Source organism: Saccostrea echinata, unplaced genomic scaffold (assembly GCF_033153115.1).
Source record: "Saccostrea echinata isolate AGI-Se365-2 ecotype Australia unplaced genomic scaffold, CSIRO_AGI_Sech_v1 ptg000046l, whole genome shotgun sequence".
Lineage (NCBI taxonomy): Eukaryota > Metazoa > Mollusca > Bivalvia > Ostreida > Ostreidae > Saccostrea > Saccostrea echinata.
The window spans coordinates 7,425,060-7,439,351 of NW_026889795.1; the positions used below are offsets into that span (position 1 = coordinate 7,425,060).

Sequence of the window (14,292 nt, forward strand, 5' to 3'; positions counted from 1 at the left end):
TATTGAAACCCCAAGACGTGGTTCCAAGAAGGTTCGCAATCAAGGGAAGAATTGTGTTGTCGCTCCACGTATGATATGCACAAGAATCTGTCTCTACAAAATTAGAGGCGCTATCAAATAAAGACGTAGTCTTTTGAACTCTCTTCTTCACAGGATGACAAAGATAGAAAAAACATCCAAATATATTTATTTTCTTTGTATGACGTCACATTTGTCGATCACGGAAATGATCTATTCGGGATCTGCCCATTTGTTCACGCCACGGACTTTCATTCCTATAGTTGAAACGAGTAAGGGCTACGACACCTTGAAAATATGGATGGAGAAAGGAAAGAGTTAGTAAGACAATCGTACAAAGATTCGAGGTCTGAAAACTTGTGTTTTATATACGAATTGAGAGATCGGGTCCTAGAAGAAACATTTAGGAGAGATATGCATGATCTGTACGAATATGATAAGGCGATCATTCAATATATCATTTGGAGATATTACCTTCAATCTTCAGGGGAAATGATAGCGAAGGGATATATGAGATTAAGAAAAAAAAAAAAGGAATAGGGGTTTGCAAATTTTTTGCACAATTGTGGATGTTTGAGGTAGAAATATACCAGGAGCGTTATTGCAATGGTCATACAATCATGAAACAGTATCTCAGACCAGGAGACAGAGACGATGACTGTTGTCATGTTGAACTTGGAAACTTCTACGAACACTGTTCACGTGTATGGATCCCTAAATGGGTCAGTAAGAAAAGGTCTATTCAAATTGATCATTGTTTTATCTGTTTGAAAGACAATACAAAAAGTTCCTGGATTTGTAGACGCTGTCATCAATATCCCTGCTGTCTACATTGTAAGAAAAACATGCAAATCATGAGAATTCAATCCTGCCCCGTTTGCCGCTATCGTGATGAATAAACACAAACTAACCCTCTTTACCAATAATCCGGATAATCCTTCTTTTAATTGTCTCTCTGTTGCTTTCGGACAGCAAAAGAATATGTTGTTTGATCGCCCCACACAGATACTATACTACTTTTGATGTACCATTACCGATGAGGTTACCGTAATAATATATGGCAAATTTCCACAGGTTGTACTTAACATGAAAACTATGAATTGTCAAAATAGGGAGCTCAAATCGTGTGTACACGCAAGCTTCTTGCCGGTGACTACTGACAGATGCGGCAGAGAGGATGGTATTGTTTTTGTTTTTTTTTTTGCGGATCCTGTAGATTTTTCGATTCATTTGAAAATACCCCGAGAACCATCACGAGAGATTTCAACAAATCTGATTAACAGTGGATCTTAACATTTATGTAACACAGTTCTCCAAGTCAGAAACTTCAATATGAAAAATGTGAAGATAAAACGAACAGTGTTTGAACATTTTTTTTGAACAGTTTGATGGATATTGAAAGTGGAAATGGATGAAGAAACGTTTTCTGCTTTATTATTTTATTCAAGATATTTTTGAAATATATAAAATGAAAACAAAAATTAAAAAAATAAACACTGGAAAGAAATATACTAGATATGAAGATGTGGTAAATAAACAATAAAAAAAGTCCACGCATTTTGCGTGTGTAAATCTGATGTATTCATTCAACAACATCAAAAAATCAATGCATAAATAAAAAAAAAATTAAATCCAAAATTAATTCATTTTGTATTGCCATTTCTTTTTTAGTCTCTCAGCTCTACAATGTTTACGGCGAATGTCTCCATGTTGTCTTCTTCTGTAGAAGTTGCTTTCGGGTCTTCAATATTCAGATATGTTTGAGTTTTCATTTCATTTTGCAATGGAAATGCGATTAAAAATACCGATTCTGCTGACCTAAAAACATTTATCACGGTAGAACACTTACTTGCGATATCGGTGTCACCGGATTCGTTTATTCATTCAAAACTGCGTTTGAACCCGGTTGACCTCTAAGAAAGTCTAAAACTTTTTTTCCAGATAAATTGGATTAAATGTTAGACTTTTTTAAAGGTCAACCCGGGTTCAAATGCAGCTTTCAAAGAAATAATGTACTTTCACAATATGATCTACATTTATATAGCCCCACCCTATCTAGCACCACTGCCCCTGACCCTGGGGCCCTGAATTTCATAATTTTGGTAGAGGACCCATTGCTTATTACAATCATGCTAATAGTTTGACTGCTTGATGTGCAGGAGTCAGGCTTGGGGTAATGCTAAATGTAATGGTAATGCATTCCAATGCATTACTTGAACTCGAAGTAATGCTAGTAATGTGTAATGCCAAAAAAATTGCATTACATGTAATGGAAATGTAATGCATTACATTTCAAATGCTGACATTACATAGCATTACAAAGCATTATTTTGTACAGATTATATACCTATTTAAAAAAAATTAAAATGGACATGGAAATTATTGTTTAGATTATTTTTTTTAATAATAGAAATGAATGAAAACAAGTTAACCTATTTAAATAAACTTTGTATTTATTTAAATACATTTTTTATTCTGTTGAAAGTACAATTACAACACATTTAAATTTTCATACTTATTTTAGATAGGATTTAATTTAAAAGAGTGTTTTTAAAAAAAATATTATATCCTTTAAAAATAATTTCCGGTATCAGACACACTAATTAATGTACTCTCTAAACTGTTTATTGCCACCTTTTGATTTGAATATCATCAAAACACACAATTTGTCTCTAAGGTTATGTAACAATTAAAGCAATGTATTGTTTTGAGAAGTACTCCAAAACCAGCCGCTTTTTTCTGACTGTGTTTATGAAACATTTGTAAGCCAATAACAAAATTTGTAAGTTTTCTGAAAAGTTTATTAAACTACCGTGATCGTATAGATTTTTAAACGGATGTTTCTGAAATTTCACCAGAATAGACCAATATGCCGGTTGTAGCAAAAGTTTTAAAGACCCGTCCAAAATATTCCAGAAGAGCGTAAAACTAAAACTCCAAAAGTAATAATTAAGTTGATGTCCAAAAAATTAGAGTCCAATTTGTAATCCGAAGAGTCAATAGATGTCTAATGAATTGTCGAAAGAAAGAACGGCCCTTGTTCAGATATATAAATTCGGTTTGTAGAATATGGTAACTCATATTCATAACATAGGAGCGTTTTGTGTCTTCAGGTTGGGTAGGAGGGGGTTTTCAAGGTCATTCTTTTGCTACTTTAAGCATTCGATCTGAACATCACGGAAGGACTGAACCTTCTGTCTCTACCTTCCTGCGGGATCCGCAACTGCATTTTTTTTTTTTTTTGGTTTTAGTTTTTCCTAATTTTTAGGTCATGGTTAGATAGAATATCTCAGAATTGATAAGAAGGTAGATCTCGAAGCAAAATGTAATAGCACAAAATGTTACAATCCAGTTATTACAGTTTGCTTTATTATTAAATTTTACACTGTTATAACAGTTTGCTTTGTTATTAATTAAATTATGCATTGTTACTGAGCTCTCATGTCCCTGATGTACAGAACCAGGAATGTGGAAAAAAAAAACCCGTCTCCTACATCGTGTAGTCTGATTTTCAGATTGGATATGCTAAATTATATTCCATCGAAAATTATGTACATGTAGATATTCTTTTGCTCGTTATAATAATGGGAATCAACAGGAGTATGTCACCACTGAGTGTAAAGTGATAGCGCCTTTGTACACAATCTCATGTTAGGCCAGATTTTTTTTTTTTACTTTTTTTTCGATTTTTTGAATTTTTAGGGGAAAAAAATGAAAAAATATGGAATTTTTTCTTTCCGATGTCAAATTTGAATCGAGATCGAGATCTCGAATTTACGAACTTACACTTCCTGTTTATTAGCTCACCTGAGCCTAAGGCTCAAGTGAACTTTTCTGATCAAAATTTGCCCGTTGTCTGTCGTCGTCGTTGTCGTCGTAAACTTTTCACATTTTCATCTTCTTCTCAAGAACTACTTGGCCGATTTCAACCAAACTCGGCACAGAGTATCCTTAGGTAAAAAGGATTCAAGTTTGTTCAAATGAAGAGCCACACCCTCTTTCAAGGGGAGATAACTAAGAAATAGTGAAAATTTGGCGGTTGTAATATGTTGACGGTGCAACCGTTGGGGCGAGCGCATTGTTCACTTCGTTTTAAGTTCCGCCTCTTCAAACCGCACGAGACATTTGGAACGTCTAGACTCTGACGTCACATGACGTCGTATGTTAGTTGCATTTCCAGAAACAAAGTTCAACATTCTTTGTGCCGCGGGTCTATTTTGGGCCTATTTTCAAAAACTACGTTAAGTGCCATGGGCCTATTTTGGGCCTACTGTTAACTCATTACGTCACAGGTAAAACTGATTATGACGTTCCGTCATCATTCGGAGTTTCGCGCCATTTTGGCCTCTTGTTAAAGAAAACAATCAATCATTTTACCATTCTTTTACTGGAAAATTATCTGAAAGAAAAGGAATTTTAAATGGGTATTTCATTTGTCTTGATTTATTGGGAATTTTGTGATACAAGTACGCTTTATGCTATAGAAAACAAAGTCAACAAATCATCTGATTTCGGCTTGAAACGTCAAGACGAAGTGATTATTTCTAGAATACGTATTGGTCATTCAAAAATAACACATGAATATTTACTTACTCGAGAATTACAACCAGAATGTATATCCTGTGAATGTCCGTTAACTATCAGTCATATTCTTTTGGATTGTACCGATTTTTCTCCTACTCGAAGTAGACTTTTTAAAAATGTGCAAACGATGCATGAACTTTTTACAAATATAAATGTTTATACAATTTTAGAATTTTTACATGAAACTGATTTTTACTGCAAAATTTAAAATGATATAACTTAAGAATTTTGTATATATATATTTTAACTATTTACATACTTTTAAATTTTTGAGTCCGTCGGATGGGACGTTCAATGGTGCCCCGTGTCGAGGATAACAACCCCCATGACACGTAAAAGATCGTTTCTCTGGTTTTCGAAAAAGAGTAGGCTCACTGGGGGCCGCCAGAGAAACCTAAAACTTCATAAATGGGCAAATACACTTAATTTGATCGCCGAAATATGGCTGAAATATTGCCGACTCGGCGTTAAACAATAATAATCAATCAATCATTCATTTGTCTTGATCTTTAGAAAATGTAAACAATGCATTCTGATTTGAAATTAAGCAATTTTATCAACATTTTCAATCCTTGTCTGAACTATACAATCAATCAAAGTTCCAATGGTAGAAAAAAAATTATTTTAAACACGAGAATAATTTACCATCACCTACAAGAACTTAGTGTTTTGATCGTGGAAATACTAGTAATGCAATATCATATAATTGTAATTTTTGTAAATATTTTTTTTTATCTTAAATCGGCATTATATAGTATACAGTTTAACAATGTAACATTTACGCCTTGAAGAGCCTTTTGACCGATTTTAAAGTTTTAACCTCAGGAGCATAACAAAGAGTTTATTTTATACAGAGAAATGCAGTTTACAACAGATTACATGTCACATAATCAAAGAAATTCGGCAAAGATACAAGGAACTTTACAGATAAACCTTCAATTCTGGAATACATGTAGTCAGTGCATGACATCGCCAATTGCCGGAGAAGACTGCTTATGTCCATTGAGCAATTACGGCTCTTATTAATTTCTGCAAGAAACAACTGTGACATAGAACCTCTGCATGTATATACAGTGTATGTCCCCATCCAATTAATTCCATCCATTCTCTTTGTTCAAATGACCGATACAGGTTTCTTTTAGGCACGAATTATTGATTTTAACTGCCGGGGGAGGGGGGGGGGGAGGGGGGTATTAGCGTGGTCATACTTTTTTCGCATGCTTCTCGTGTCAGATTATTAAATTAATGCAAGAATTGATGTAGGTATTTACAATCAAAGGGTAGGCAAAATATCTTGTCTGTCGAAATTGGGGCAAGTACCACCCCCACCCCAAGCAAATACCCCTAATATCTTGATTTCCTCTCAACGAAACTTAAACTAGTAGTAATATATTACTTTATTTTCTAACAGCTATGCGTGGCATTTCTAATGAATTAGATATGTCAATTAACGTTTCCCTTTGCTCAAATGTTCCTCACTTCTCCGTTGTAATTTTGAAAAATCATAATATACTTATATATACATGTGCAGTAGTAACCTTGTCCGTTATTTATCAACCATGTTATTTCAGTTGTAGGATCGCACATTAAGTGATGTCGATCGGCAAAATGTTTGGCATGATCGTGTACTCTGTTTTAAAAACATATGAAAACTTTTATACTTTTTAAGGTCAATCACTACTTACATGTACATGTAGATGCCCATTGTAAGTTACATGTTGACGGAATATTTAGTTTTAACAAATGAAATGCTTCTTAATTTTTTAAGGACCTTGAAGGTGTTTATATATCTTGCACCAAGTTCAAAGCACTGGCACTTTTTTTAACCCATAACATAAAAATAACATTATTACACCATGGGTCAAAAATTATTACAGAAAGAAATGCCTGTGATTCAAGTCATAAACTCTAGAAAAAATGTTGTAATAAAACCACAATAAAGGACAAAATAAGTTTTAATAAATCAAAGTCTTTTCATTTGATTGACTCAAACAATCCACAGATTGCATCCGAGTTGCCGCTCGGACGAAGAAAACTTACTATTGGACCTAACGTACGTCTTAGTTGGTGTATTACAGGTTATTATTTATAACACGATTACAAAATGTGACAGGAAAAGATCAACATATAAACGTTTGAACAAATATAAAATAATAATAATTTAAAACAATACAAATGGTTCAGGGAAAGGTGTGAGTGTGCAGAGACCCGTATAACACGGGGGAGGGGGGGGGGGACTTTTTTCTGAGTTAAATTTTTTAATGTTAAATCTTTATTTGATGCTGCCCCCACATACTTTTTTTGCTGTAAGGTCAAGCACTGGCGAGCTCAATGATTTTTAATGTTCACCAAAAAAAAAGTAAGACCCCCCCCCCCCCACACACACACACATACGAAATAGGATTTTTGTGTTCGGAACAATGTTTTTTTGGGGAGAGGGCTTGTCAGATTTTTTGTGAAGGTCCCCCCTGACTTTTAAAACTATTGCTACGGGCCTGGTGCATGTGATAATATGTAAGGTCTACGTTCAAAAATATGTATAAGGTGTACGAACCGAAATTAACCGTTTTCAAGTCCGATAGAATTTCCATGTTTAAGAACACTTTCACTGGTACATGTAGAAACCCTAAAACTTATAAGTAATTATTTATGAATCACTGTGTTTCAATTACACTGCATTTGTATATTTGTATATTTTTAACTTTACTCGTGTTGCGATCATTATATTATGCAGTATATACTTGATCCACGGGTACTTGACGTTATATATTGTTCTTATTTAAAAAAAATATACCCCCCTACCTAATCTACTAAAAAATTATTTGAGCATAAATTTTGTGTGTTCTGTAAATGTATTTTTTTCGGAGGGGCCTGTCGTTGTAGAATTTGTTCTTTTATAATGTCTCTATTATAACGATTTTCTGCAGAGGCGAAACCCATTTACACCTAAGTTACCTACATTGTTTGTGACGTCACAGTTACGTTACATCATAGATTCAACGTAAAAGAAAACTGTCACGGCACTGTACGTAATTTGAACTGGAAATATGTACGGCAGCAAAAGGGTTAAAAAGTGCGAAGATTTTAACAAAGAACGTTTAATCTACTTTCTGTATGCAATATCCATTAAATTAAGGTGAGTTTATTTCTTGTGAATTTTTAGTTGTTACCGCGCGAACGAAGTAAGCAGCAAGAACAACAAGCGATGCATTGTGGGTCCAGAATTACTGCGGAAAAATTCTATTGAATGAATGTGCAGTAGTCCGAATTTTCTCTTCGCCCAGGCGTTGTCGTAAGAGCTCGCAGTGACGAGCGGCTCTTCGCGCCGCTTGCTGCGCTCGCTATTAAAAAATCTTCTTCTCAAGAACCACTGGGCTAGAAAAGATGAAACTTAAATGAAAGCTTTCTGACATAATGAAGATTCAAATTTGTTTAAATCATGACCCCTGGGGGTAGGGTGGGGCCATATTGCGTGATCAAAGTTTTACATAGAAATATATAGGAAAAATCTTTAGAAATTTTCTTCTCAAGAACAGCAAAGCCATTATTAATGATATTTATGTAGAAGCATCCTCAGGTAGTGTAGATTCAAGTTTGTTCAAATCATGACCCCGGGGGTTAGGGTGGGGCCACAATGGACGATCAAAGTATTACATAGAAATATTTAGGAAATATCCTTAAAAATTTCTTCTCAAGAACAGTACAGCCGTATTGGGTGATCAAAGTTTTACATAGAAATATATAGGAAATTTTTTTTTAAAATCTCTTTCTGAAGAACAGCAAAGCCATTATTAGTGATATTTATTTAGAAGCGTCCTCATGTAGTGTAGATTCAAGTTTGTTCAAATCATGACCCCCGGGGGTAGGGTGGGGCCACAATGGGCTATCAAAGTATTGCATAGAAATATATAGGAAAAACTAGCTTTAAAAATCTTCTCAAGAACAGTAAAGCAATGATTAGACATATTTATATGGAAGCATCCTCAAGTAGTTTACATTCAAGATTGTTCAAATCATGACCCCCATGGGTAGGGAGGGGCCATAAATGGTGATCAAAGCATAGGATAAATCGTTAAAATCTTCTTAACAAAAATAACAAATTCATGATTAGTCATATTAATTCAGAAGCATCCTCAGGTAAGGTATATTTGAATTTGTTCTGATCATGTCCCCTGAGGATAGGATGGGCCACAATAGAATATCAAACATATGAAAAAATCTTCTTAAGCTATGATTAGTCAAACAAATATGAAAGCATTCTCAATCAGTGTAGTGTAAAAATAAGTACATGTAGTAAACAAACTCTTCTTATCGGCTTAATCCTATGACAGCGATGGTAGGTTAGAAGTTCTTGTAAAGTCACCTTGTAGTGACCAGATCTGTATACTTTCAGTAATATATCTCATTATATGGTTGGATTAAAGTGTCTGACATATGATCAGTAAAATATGGCAACCTTACATTTATTAATACACCTAAGGAACTAATAACGACATAAGACAGTCTTTAGAAAAACAAAACAAAACAAAAAACATATATTTATAGGAATTGAAAGTCCGGATGGTTAACCAGAAGGTTATCTACTTCCGTATCTGCTGCAGATCTCGCTATGTAAAGATTAGGATGGACGACCAGAGAGCTACAGCGCAACCCATATAGAAAAAACTGACAAGTATATATATTGCGCACAAAAGCTGCGCTCGGTTCTGGATTAATTTCTAAGAAATTCTTACCTCAACTGCAAAAAAAGATGGATTTAAAAAAAAACCACACTGCTGAACCAAATTATCTTGCAACCCAAAATAGCAGTATAATCTATCGAAATTTTTCAAATGTTTTAATCTAAAAAGAGTAAAAGAATATGTTAGAAACACACCGTTTGTAATATTTTGAGTTGGCACGGAGAAATAAATGGAGAAAAAACCCGCACTTTTTTGCGTGCGATGTACACTTTTTTAATGGGTGGAACTGTAGCTCTCCGGTCTGTCAATATATTTATCGTCGGAGAGATTCACACAATAATTGATCTGCCTCATATATTGAATTATTTATTTTAGCCTATATGAGACAAATAGTTAAATTCAAAGGATTTTTGCTCGGAAGCCAGTTGATGTTAACCTGAATGTTTTCTTCTTTATAAGTAGTATACAAGTTTTATATATATATATATATATATATCTATATCTATATCTATATCTGTCTTTTACTGTCTGTTTTGCAAAAAGGTCAGCCAAAAAGTAGTTTATAAAATCCATGGCCTTTTTATCTAAATTTCAGACACACATGTATGGCAAAGTGATGTGCAAAGTCTTTATGGATTTTAAGGGGCTCTTTTAGTTCATATGACGAAAAATGGCTGTACAGTAGATACAAATTACTACTTCGAGGAAAATTTATTTTTCAGTGTATCTTTTAAATTTATAAATGTCATATATAATTTAAATATTGAAAAAAAATGTTTTTAAAATATATTTAATGTTTGATGATTTATTTCTTAAATTAATTTCATTCATAAATGTTTATAAATAGATAATTTCTTCATTCCTTTTGTACAGAATTTGGTATTGATAAGTCATAATTAAGATGAATTTTTTTTTATATCAGGTTGTTCGCCTTGGCTTGTTGCACGCCATACACAAGAAACGCTACATATCTAAATCAAAGTACTGAAAGTACTCATTGGAGTTGTTCAGTTGTATTCTAATTCAAAGAAGTCATAGCATTGAAAGATGGTGACAAGTAAACAGATGTAATCATAAAATTTAAACCTTATTGAAACATAGAGATAACGAACATTAATCAATTTCAAAAGACAATTGAATCTATACAAATAGAGGTGGGATAAGGTGCCATGGGGGAGTAAGTATTCTCTACTGTATCTAATTTTCACAGTTATGAAATTTACTTAGGATTGTATTTCTAAAATTTAGATTAAAAAATGAAATTAAAAAGAACACACTGAGTATAAAATATTTAAGGACATACTCAACTTTATTTTCATATTCCCTGAATAATTCAATGATTACAATTTTTCCCCGTTGAGAGCCTCAGTCTCAAATGAGATGAAGTTCAAGGTCACGTAATCGTAGAAGTTTGTGTCTTTTCATAGTTCAGACGCGAGTTTTGTTAGGTCTTTCTTTTCGGATTTATCAATTAAATTTTTCACTGGTTTTGTAACTGTTCTTTTGCGCTTTTTCCCATGTGGGAATATTATAGCGTTGCACATTTTGTTCAACACGTGTTGATCAAGATGTGCAGTACTTGTTTCAGTGACGTCACTGATGCAGGGACTGTTAGCCCCTTGCACCATTTGCTTTTACATGCCAAGGGGTGTGGAGTTAGCATTTAAAAGAATCAGATTTATACTGTATTCTTTCTTTTTCGTCATGGCTAATGAGCCGCTGGACTTCGTAGATCAAGTTGACGAGGATGCTGCTCGTAATGATCACACGATGCAATCGAAGTCGAATTCTTCGACACCAGTTGCCATGCAGAGTAATATTTTGTGAATGGTATGTTTGACATGTTTATGTGTAACTTTGCAGATATGTCAAAGAATATGTCATCAGTTCAAAAAGAACTTATTGCTTTGAAGTCTGATCTGTCCTTAGTGGATACAAGGCCGGACTATTCGAGGAAACACGGACTGAACAAGAGTAGTTCGCCACCTCCTCGCAAGAAAACAAAACTGACTGTTTGTAATCGGCCTTCTCATGAACTTAGCGATGATGAATCTGATGAAGAAAATTCAGATAAATCGGATGCCGATAACGCACTCAATTCCCTTATTGAGGAAGACGATAGTATTCATGGTTCATCAGATGATGACGAAGTCTCTGCTCTTAATGAACTGTCAGAATTTTTTGGTGATGAAGACAAGACAAGCGAGCCGTTAAGTTCTGAACTTGCAAAGATAATGGAGAAAATGTTCATGACGAAAACTAACTAGGAGAAAATTAAAGAAATCTCCAACAAGTTGATAGGGCAAAAACATTAACAATGTTTCTGCACCAAAAGTCAACAAAGTCATATGGGAAAACATGTCATCAAAAAACAGAGCAAGTGGCATTAAATTACAGACTACTCAGAATTTTATAGGAAAAGCCATGATTCCGACATTGAGACTGTTTGATATGCTCATTAATTGCAACTCGAAAAAAAGGGTTGGTTGATGTGAAGAAGGCAAAACAGCTGTGTGGTGACATCTTGAAGTTTCAGAAATGTGTTTTCCATAACTTGTCTTACAAGAGGCGGGAACAAATTATCCTGCCTGAGAAAAACAAACAGTTTGTTAGTTTATGTTCCGCAGAGAGCTCATCAGAAAATTTATTTGGAGATGACTTGGGCAGTCAAGTGAAGAATGTCCTAGAGGCAAAGAAACTTGCGCAAAAGATATCGAACAAAGATTATGGTGGGAAATACAGGATCCCCATACTCTCCAATAGCTACGGGAAGAAGTCAAGGCATGGGGCCAGAAAGAGCAATTTTTGGCCAAACAGTTCAGTTTCAACAAGAAAAAGAAGAAGGGGGAGTCAAATCAGTAGTTACACATGATGTTAGTATGTCTAATATTTGTACATATGTAGATCAGTTTGTATTGAAGAACACACCTGAAAATTTTACTGCAGGCAAAATCAAAGATTTTTTACATAATTGGTGTAGATTGACTCATGATAGTTGGATTCTTGATGTTGTTAAAGGTTACAAGATAGAATTCAAATAAGAACCTTTTCAATTTCATGTACCCAATTCACTAAAATTTTCTGAAATTGAATATGAAGCAGCTCACAGAAAAGTAGAAAAATTTTTGAAGAAGAAAATTGTGGAAAGAGTTCATGTGAATGAGACTTTATGTGAGAATTCTTTTTATTCAAATATTTTTCTGCGTCCTAAGAAAGATGGGTCTTTTAGAATAATTCTGAATTTAAAGAATTTAAATGAGTTTGTTGACAATCATCATTTCAAGATGGAGACTTTAAGGTCCGCATTATCTTTAATTAAACCAAATTGAAAGTTTAGTTCACTTGATATCAAAGATACATATTATTCTGTAAAAATTCTTGAATGTAGTAGACAATATCTTAGGTTCAAGTGGGAAAGTAAAAACATATCAGTTCACCTGTTTACCTATGGGACTAGCCCGTGCTCCACGTATTTTTACTAAAATCATGAAGCCTGTTTTTTCTGAACTTAGGAAATTTGGTCATTTGAATATTATTTACGTAGATGATGTTTTGTTATTGGGCAATACAAAAGATGAGTGTGAAGTTAATTTAAGAGACACTGTTTAGTCCTTGGATAGTCTTGGATTTACCATTCATCCAGACAAAACTCAGTTTTATGCAAGCCAGAATGTTGTCTATTTGGGATTTTTATTAGATTCAGTTACAATGACTGTTAGATTTACACCAGAGAAAGCGCAATCTATTAAAGATTTTTGTGATATGGTTTTGAATCAGAATGAAGTGACAAAAAAACAGGTGGCACAGCTTGTAGGCATGTTTGCAGCCTCTAAACCAGGGGTAGAATATGCTAGACTTTATTATAAGACCCTAGAAATTGAGAAAGATTTGGCTTTAAAACTTAATCGAGGTAATTTTGAAGCCCATATGTCTATTGCACATCAGAGTAGGGCATTACTAAACTGGTGGTCCCTGAATGTGTGTAAATCTTTTAAATCAATAACTAGAAACTCTCTAAAATTTCTTTTCAAAAGTGATAGTTCCAAGTTTGGATGGGGTGGAGTTAATGAAGATTCAGGTGAAGCAATTAGTGGATTATGGGACAAGAATATTTGTGAGTCACACATTAACTATTTGGGGCTTTTGGCTGGTTTTTATACTCTAAAAGGGTTGGGAGAGAATATTAGAGACTCCCATGTTAGACTTTGTATGGGCAATTCAGTAGCTGTTTCGTATGTTACCAAGCAAGGGGGCAAGATCTCAACATTGAATGAACTAGCTCGTGAATTATGGATTTGGTGTATAGATAGAAACATCTGGCTTAGTGCAGAACATGTCCAGGGTGCAACAAACATTATAGCTGATTCGTTATCTCGCAAAAATATAGACATGGATTGGAAGTTAGATGAAGTGGTTTTTAATGAACTGACAAATCTGTGTGGAAAATCTGATATAGATTTATTTGCATCTAAGGACAATCATCAGTTAGAGAAATATTATTCATATACACCAGACCCAAATGCTGTAGGAGTTGATGCTTTTGCACACTCTTGGAGATATATTGACTGTTATCTATTTCCTCCTTTTAGTGTCATAAACAGTGTCTTGAAGAAAATCAAGGAGGAAGAAATGCAGTTTGCTCTGTTGATAGCTCCAGTGTGGAAGACACCGCCATGGTTTCCGCAGGTGATGCATCAAGTGGCAGGTCCGTGTTATCTTCTTCCGAAAACAGAGATCCTCTTGAAATTGCCAAAGGATCCAGAACGACGACATCCTTGACAAAGATGAAGATGGGTGCGTTCAGTTTGTCCGGCAACTTGTATAGTAGAAAGTTACCAGAAGACACTGTCAATATTATCTGCGGATCTTGGCGGGAATCCTCAAAGAGACAATATAGGGGTTATCAACAAAAATGGTTGCAGTTTTGTTGTGAAAAACAGAGTGATCCATTTAAAGCAGATGCTAATTTAGTTTTAGAATTTCTTACAGATCTGTATAAGAAAAATCT

The 14,292-nt window shown here is 34.4% G+C and overlaps 1 protein-coding gene and 1 pseudogene across 1 annotated transcript; both read left to right on the forward strand.

Annotated features, from left to right (window-relative positions):
* Window positions 1–10,988: 10,988 nt before the first annotated feature.
* Window positions 10,989–12,396, forward strand: LOC133201988 (uncharacterized; annotated as a pseudogene).
* A 596-nt stretch (window positions 12,397–12,992) lies between these two features.
* Window positions 12,993–14,063, forward strand: LOC133201989 (uncharacterized). Its single transcript, XM_061337774.1, has one exon. The coding sequence runs from the start codon at window positions 12,993–12,995 to the stop codon at window positions 14,061–14,063; it is 1,071 nt and encodes a 356-aa protein (XP_061193758.1).
* Window positions 14,064–14,292: the final 229 nt, after the last annotated feature.